Below are 7,925 nucleotides of genomic sequence, written 5' to 3'. Positions count from 1 at the left end.
TTGAATTCATTTTTGATGAAAATAATCTTTTATTTATCTTTTGATCCAACTTTGAATTAGTAAAAAAATTTCTTAATAAATCAGAAAGTTAAAAGTTAAGAATATATATATATATTATACATGAATTCTTGATGGATAATTGGCTAATCGTGTTAGCTTTAGTCTAATGTATTATGTACAAGTATTTTTTTGTAATTTTGATAAAACTAAAATAAATTATTTAAAATTATAAAAATATATATAATTTAAATAAATAAAAAAATAACATGACTCTTTTTTAAACATGAATCGGGTTTATGAAAAGGAATATTTAAAACATGAGTCTGAGTTGGAAGTTGTATGCCTCCTCTGACCATTGGGCAAAGCTGGCTAGAGCAAGATTTTCAAAGATGGGTTTGTTGTGCAGAGGTATGTCCAATCCTCCCTTTGGGCACTCTTAGCTTCAAAGAAGCCTTTTCTTTCCTTCGTGATACTGGTTGGGCAAAAGCCATCTAGAGAGGCTGCAAAGTCTTTTTGTGAGGAAAATACTTGTGCAAATAAATTAGTTACTCACGACATATCTGTTAGTTCTTTTTGTTTGTGGGATTTTATTCTTCACCTCATCACTAAATCTTTTGTAAATGATAGACAAGCTTTACCGAACTTACAGGTTTAGGTAGCTTCTGGTTTCCCTCCTTCCTTGGGTTTGGTTAATGCCCCCAAGTGCTTTGTTGGTTACTTTATTTTTCTATATGTTTATGTTATTCAGAATGAACTACTTTTGTCTAGTATTTGGGAGGATGCCAACATAATTGGAATTGTCCCAAATGCTAAACTATTGCTTCATCCCCTTTTGGTTAAAAGAAGAAGAAGAAGAAATTATCATTCTACAAAAGAAGTGTTCATAAGTAATGTTTGGCCATGCTTTTATAAATCTGTTTTTCATATGGAAAATAAATGTTTAGATGTTTAAAGAAATTAATTTAAAAGTATACGAAATGTGAAATTTGAGAAGAAAAAAAGACAATTTGCCATACATACCAGTACTAATTAAAAAAACATCACTTTATCTCGGGCTTTTCTTATTTTTATTTTGTTAAAAATCTTGACATTCATTTTTTATAGTTATATTTCTTATCTGTGTTTGCTTGAAACCATGAAATTCGTTTTATATATTAAGGTATTAAATTTGTGACTATAACATTTTTTATTTGAGGGTAACTTGTTATAATAAATTTCATTAATACGAAAAAACATTCTTCTGATAATTATATTAATTAATGAATACAACATCTGATAGGAGTATTATTTTTTTGGTTACATAATAGTACTTTTTTCTTTTTACATAATAGTACTATTGTTTAAATATAAGTATGAATTACATTCAATAAATATAACTTTTAATATTAAAGCGCGGTTAATTTATTTATATTCCTATGTTTCTCGTATTAATTGTTACTTAATTAAGGATTTAAATGTGAACATAAAAAGAAATAATTTATAAACATTTATTATTCTTTAATAATCAAATATTTGTAAAGCTCTTATTGTAATTTACTTAAAATCCTCTTTATTATTATTGTCGCTAAAAACAAAAAATACAGAATAACAAAACAAGTATTTTTTTGTCAACGTACTAACAATTTTTTCTTAAAAAAAAGAAAAAAAGGGCCCGTGTTAATATTTATCTCTTCAAAGTCCAAACTAATAATATATCATGTAAAATTCAAGTATTACACAGGGGATATGAGTCTTTTTAATTTTTGAATCTAAGAGCACCATGGATGATAGATAGAGCTAGAGTGAACCTTTGTAGATGCTCAGTAGTATGTCAGGTTTTAATTCTATATACTATCATTCAAGATATGATTAGTGGACCCTTTAACCCAGGATTCGAACTGCACCATCATATTTATTTATTACTACTACTAGTTTGTCTCGATTAAAATTTTTATTACTCCTTACGGTATCAACCACTTCTTAGAAACAGCCAGCAAGGATTTCAGGTTTGTAAAGAAAAGAAAAGGCCTACTAAATAAATTAAATTTTCTCTAACTTCCCTTTCACGGCCAAGACAATTTTGGTTTTCCCATGGATTACTCCTACGCCTTGTTTTCTTCGTTACTAGTATTAACCAGATACACATTTCAAATTAAAAGCATTCAACAACTCATACTATAATATAGTCCATTCTATACCATACGCACGCGAAATTGCTATTTTTCCATTCAATTAAAAAAAAGGGTATTATGGACATATTGTCAAACGAGAAAATACGTTATTGTCCGGTCCCTTTAGCCACCCATAAAAGCACAAGTCCGTGATAATATAACTAAAAAAAATACATGATCGTCTTCTTTACCAAAAATAAACATTTTTCACCGAATTATTTCTTTAATGAATTTAAAAACTATATAGTAGTATATTTTAGAAATAGAAGCTTCCACTCCAATTCAATATATAAATAAATATAAATATATGTCATCATCTGTTTCTTAAAAGCCGTTGCTGCGAACAGAACAGAGACGACGACAACAGAGGAGCAACGAAGCACAACATCAGATCCACCTGACTCTGTTTGCTTCCAATTTTCATCACCCACATCATTTTGCTTCCTTCCACGTTCTCTCTGTTTCGCTTTGATCAATGAGTTGAACCACATTGAAGGAATCCACGTGCCGTGGAGTGAGTGAGTGAACAACATGTTTCGTTCTGCAAGATGGAGAAGCGACAAGAACAGGGTCAAAGCTGTTTTCAAGCTGCACTTTCATGCCACCCAGGTGAGGTCACTTTCATATTCCTCTGAATTTCAATTTTCCTCCTTCTTCTTCTTCTTCTTTCCCCCTCTGGATTTTAATTGTGTAAAAAAGAGACACCATTTTTTTTTACCAACAAGTGTGGATCAGATGACACAGAATTGTTTCAGCTTAACTACTGGTCTCTCGAGTTTTGACAAGGAAAATTTTGCCGGCAGTTACAGTGGTTTGACTTAACTCGAGCGAGATTGTCTCGTGTCTGTAGTCTCATACCGAAAAAAAAAGACAAAAATATTTTCACCGACTGTTTTTTGTTTTCTTGAAAAAAGAAAATGGGAGTTTGGAAATTGAAATAGAATCTGAATTTGAGGATGTACTTATGGTGCTGAATTATATTTGGTTTGGAATGAAGATGGTAAAAAGAGTGGTTGCATTTGGTGATGAAAATTCAGGTGTTTCAATCTGGGATGGATGCATTGGTGCTGTCTATAGTTCCAGGGGACATTGGAAAGCCAACTACGAAATTAGAGAAAACTACAGTTCGTGATGGAACTTGCAGATGGGAAAACCCAGTCTATGAAACTGTCAAGTTTATTCAAGAGCCTAAGACTGGGAAAATCAGTGACAAAGTATATCATTTTTTGGTTTCAACGGTAGGATTTTTTGTTTTTTTGCTCTGTATCATATATTGTAAAATTAGTTTATTTCTGTCAATGTGATCTAATTTCTGCACTCTATGCAGGGGTTACCAAAAGCTAGTTCCATTGGGGAGGTTTCCATAAATTTTGCTGATTATGTGGAAGCCACTAAGCCCTCCTCTGTTGCTCTTCCCATCAGGATTTCTCATTGTGATGCTGTTTTGCATGTTAGTATTTGCTCTCTCACTCTTTCTGACTTTTTTTATAAAAAAAAATAAAATAAAATTGTGGTCCATATGTGAAGTTACTTGAAATTTCAGGAAAAACAAATGAATAGTTTGAGTAAAACATAAGCCAAAGCAATGTTGATCTAGGTAAATTTTATTTGGTGCTTAACAAACAGGTATCAATTCAGAGGCTGCAAGAAAACGGTGATCGAAGGTACAAGGGGGGAATTGCCATTGTTAATTTTGCCTTCAGGTTATAGAGTCTGCCTCAACTCAGTTTTTGATGATGCGGTTTCTTCTTGTTCGATAACATTTGCAGAGAAGAAGATGAATGCGAAGATGCCATACTGAAATCCAATGATAGGAGCTCAAGGAATCAATCAAGTGAAACAAGTAGAAGTTGTTCTTCGGAAGTAAGAATTTCACACTTTTGGGCTAAGATTATTGTCACTTCTTTTTATGTCTCGGCCTATGCTATGTCGCACTTTTTCTTTTCCTCTTTTGGGAAGAAGGGTGCAGGCAAATGTTATTTAAGTTAATGTCATGCTTTCATAATTGAAAATTTCCCTTGATATATAAATTAAACTGGCATGTCCTTTCTAAGTACACATTTATCTATTTCTTTAATTGATATACTATAAACTAAACTGGCATGTACTTTCTAGTTTCTAAGTACATCATTCATCCATTTCTTTTGTTGTTTCACAGGATGTCTCTTCCAAAGCAATCATCAACAGAGCTGAATTGAGTTCTAATTATAGGACATCGAGTGGCTCTGATATGACATTGTCAAGTTCTGATGACAGCTCTGGACTTGATACTCCCCACGAAATTGGATCTAGAAAAAAGAACATCCACCTCAACACAAAAAGGTTTCTTCCAGACCCAGTTTTGCATCATGCTTCAGAACCTCAAAACCTTGCTCTCAATGCCTCAACATCAATGCATGATGTACGTCAGAGATCACATTGGGACTGGTCAGCTGGTTCGGAACATAGGCTAAGTACAGATGATTCAACATATGGTTCTCATCATAATTCTCTTCTGAAGGAAAGCAACCAGCCATCTTCCTCTTTAGAGATTGAAAGTCTCAAGGCTGAACTTGCTGCTTTGGCCAGGCAGGTGAATGTGTCAGACTTGGAATTACAGACCCTCAGGAAGCAAATTGTGAAGGAATGCAAAAGAGGACAGGATCTTGCGAAAGAAGTCATTGTCTTGAAGGAGGAAAGGGAAGCACTCAAGATAGAATGTGACAATCTCAGGTCTTTTCAGAAACGCAAGGATGAGGCCAAAGTGAGAAACAGATCCCAATTGGAAGGTGGAGATCTTCAAGCTCTTGTTGAAGAAATAAGACAAGAATTAGATTATGAGAAGGACCTAAACGCAAATCTCAGATTACAGTTAAAGAAGATGCAAGAATCTAATGCCGAACTGGTTCTTGCAGTGCAGGATCTGGATGAAATGTTGGAGCAGAAAAATAGGGACATATCTAACCATTCCTATATAAATGAGCAGGATAAAAATTTCAAAGAGAAAAGGATAAACCTCTCTAAATGTGAAACGGATGATGATGAAGAACAGAAAGCATTGGAGGAGCTTGTTAAGGAACACACGGAAGCCAATGAGACACACTTACTCGAGAAGAAAATAGTAGACCTCTATGGTGAAATAGAGATGTATAGGAGAGACAAAGATGAGCTAGAGATGCAGATGGAACAGCTTGCACTGGACTATGAGATATTGAAGCAGGAAAACCATGGCCTTGCATATAAGCTAGAGCAAAGCGAACTGCAAGAACAGTTGAAAATGCAGTATGAATGTTCATCTCCTCCTGCTGCAATGAATGACATTGAAAACCACATCAAGAATCTGGAAGATCAACTCAAGGAACAATCAGAAGACTTCTCAAATTCTCTGGCTACCATCAAGGCACTTGAAAGCCATATCAGAGGATTAGAGAAGGAAATGGAGAAACAAGCACAAGGATTTGAAGCTGATCTAGAAGCAGTGATGCATGACAAAGTTGAACAAGAGCAAAGAGCCATCCAAGCCGAGGAAGCTTTGCGCAAGACCAGACTGAAAAATGCTAAAACTGCTGAGAGGCTTCAAGAGGAATTCCGAAGGCTCTCCACGCAAATGACAACCACATTTGATGCCAATGAGAAGGCTACCATGAAAGCATTGACAGAAGCAAGTGAAGTGCGTGCACAGAAAATGTTACTGGAAGAAAAGGTGCATAAAGTCAAAGAAGAAGTTGAGTCAACTAAAGCTGGTTATGAGGTAAAACTGAACCAACTTTCCAACCAAATAGATACCATGAAAGTTCAGATACAACAGATGTTGTTGGAAATTGAGGACAAGTCAAAGCAGCTTCAAAATCAGAAGAAGCACCAGGAACAAGTTATTAGGGATTTCTCTGAGGAGATCGCGTTACTAAAAGCTGAGAATGGAAAGCTTAATGAGGAGATTTCATGCTTACATGATCAAATAGAAGGAAAAGAAATTTTAAGAACTGACTTGGAAGCTATGAACAAATCAATTGAGGAATCAGAGGCACTCTTACAGAAAGGAACTGTGGAAAGAAATGAACTGGTGGGTACAATTGCATTGTTGAAGAAGGAGGCAGAACAGTCATTTAATGAGCTAAACAGAATGAAACATCTTAAGGATAGAAAAGAAACAGAGGTTAGAGTCTTGCAAGCAGAGTTGGAGGCCGTTAGAGCTCAGTACAGTGACGTGAAACTCTCTCTTTCAGAGGACGAAGTTGAGATAGAAAAACTACAAAAGCAAGTTTTCCAGCTAAAGGGTGAATTGAAGAAGAAAGATGATGCTTTAATCAGCGCCGAGAAGAGGTTCAGGGAAAGTAATGGACGCCCACAACTTACCGATGGAACTAAAAATATTCCAAAGAACAAAAAATCTGCTTCAGTTCCTCAGAATTCAAAGGAAATAGCCAGTCTGAGGGAGAAAATAAAAACACTTGAGGTAAGGTCTCAAATACTAGTAGTATGAAGAGTTGGATCATTTTAGAAAAATGCTCGATTCCAAATGCTGATATTTCTATTTATATTTTTCATAATTTCATCTACTATCCATGGTTTTTCACTCTTGAGTATTTTCTTAGGATAAAACTAATTTACTTGTGGTAATTGAGGTGGGCATGCTAATAAAAAGGATTGTTTATGGCAGGGAATGATACAGTCAAAGGAAACTGCCTTGGAAACTTCAACAACTTCATTTTTGGAGAAAGAAAAGGAACTCCAGACCAAAATTGAGGAGCTGGAGAACAAAGTGGAGGAATTCAACCGAAGTATTGCTTTGCAGAAGGTATACTCATATAATGCTAGTGCACTTTATAGACAGTACTAAATTTTAAACCCATTAGTGATTAGCATTGATGCATATTTGATAGCAATATGAAAATTTCTAATTATACTTTTGAGAATTTTGAAGTTTCATTTCTCTTAGGACAAAGCCATTTTGTTCCATGAAGTTTGAATTACTAACCGAATGTTGCTTGGAAAAATTAGAGTTTCATTATTGAATTGTTGATTTATGAAGCTATTGAATTACATATATGGAATAAATGTACATTGGCATGCCCTTCAAACAGGTGGTACAGGATAGAAGCACAGTTGAGCATCTCAAGGCTGCTGCATCTTCCTCAGGGTCTGCATTGTTATTCAAGAGGTCTGAATGCTTTTCTATTTTCCTTCAATGTCCTTTTTCTCTCCCTATGGCAAAGTGGACATTGTTTAGTAATTTATTTAGTAGCAATCTAGTGACTTTTTAGTTTGTCTATGTTACTCTTGTAATTTTATGAATTCAAGCCATTGAATTGTTCAGTTATTGATTATTTTTTGGCCATGGCAGTAACGTAAACTTGCCAGAGAAAGAAGCAGGAACCAGTCTTGCTGACTTATTAACTGAGCTAACGTCATTGAAGGAGAGAAACAAATCAATGGAAAGGGAACTTCAAGAGATGCAAGAGAGATACTTAGAAATGAGCCTCAATTTTGCTGAGGTAGAAGGTGAAAGACAAAAGCTCGTTATGACTGTACGGAATCTCCAGAAAGGCTAATAACTAATAAGTTCCTCCTGATATCTTTGAGCCTGCATTGTATAGTTGAAGCAGCGGCCTTTGCAGCAACTAAACACATTTCTTAACAAATAAATTAATGTGTACAATGGTAAAATACATTTTTTTTCTTAGCCTTGATATTTGCTTCCAAGGTGCTAAATGTGTTCCCCGTTGGGTATCATTTTACAAAGTTATCAGTTTGTAATGCCCAAGTGTTATATTGTTACCAGTGGTTCTTTCTTGT

At 34.7% G+C, this 7,925-nt stretch overlaps 1 protein-coding gene across 1 annotated transcript; it reads left to right on the top strand.

The window, feature by feature from the left end:
• Window positions 1-2,200: 2,200 nt before the first annotated feature.
• Window positions 2,201-7,925, top strand: LOC100792680 (putative leucine-rich repeat-containing protein DDB_G0290503). Its single transcript, XM_006590464.4, has 9 exons — window positions 2,201-2,759; window positions 3,188-3,388; window positions 3,478-3,600; window positions 3,777-3,814; window positions 3,920-4,013; window positions 4,309-6,585; window positions 6,790-6,927; window positions 7,214-7,290; window positions 7,474-7,925. Exons 1-9 carry the CDS (start codon window positions 2,682-2,684, stop codon window positions 7,679-7,681), a joined length of 3,234 nt encoding a protein of 1,077 aa, XP_006590527.1. The 5' UTR covers window positions 2,201-2,681; the 3' UTR covers window positions 7,682-7,925.

This window comes from Glycine max, chromosome 11 (assembly GCF_000004515.6).
Source record: "Glycine max cultivar Williams 82 chromosome 11, Glycine_max_v4.0, whole genome shotgun sequence".
Classification (NCBI taxonomy): domain Eukaryota; kingdom Viridiplantae; phylum Streptophyta; class Magnoliopsida; order Fabales; family Fabaceae; genus Glycine; species Glycine max.
Note: the sequence above shows the minus strand (reverse complement) of the source record. Positions and strands in the feature narration are given on the sequence as shown.

Excerpts from the sequence above, each read along its gene's own strand:
- LOC100792680 (XM_006590464.4), top strand. The coding sequence starts at position 2,682 with ATGTTTCGTTCTGCAAGATGGAGAAGCGACAAGAACAGGGTCAAAGCT. Across the intron at positions 3,601-3,776 it reads ATTGTGATGCTGTTTTGCAT|GTATCAATTCAGAGGCTGCA; the intron begins GTTAGTATTTGC and ends CTTAACAAACAG. Across the intron at positions 6,586-6,789 it reads AGAAAATAAAAACACTTGAG|GGAATGATACAGTCAAAGGA; the intron begins GTAAGGTCTCAA and ends TGTTTATGGCAG.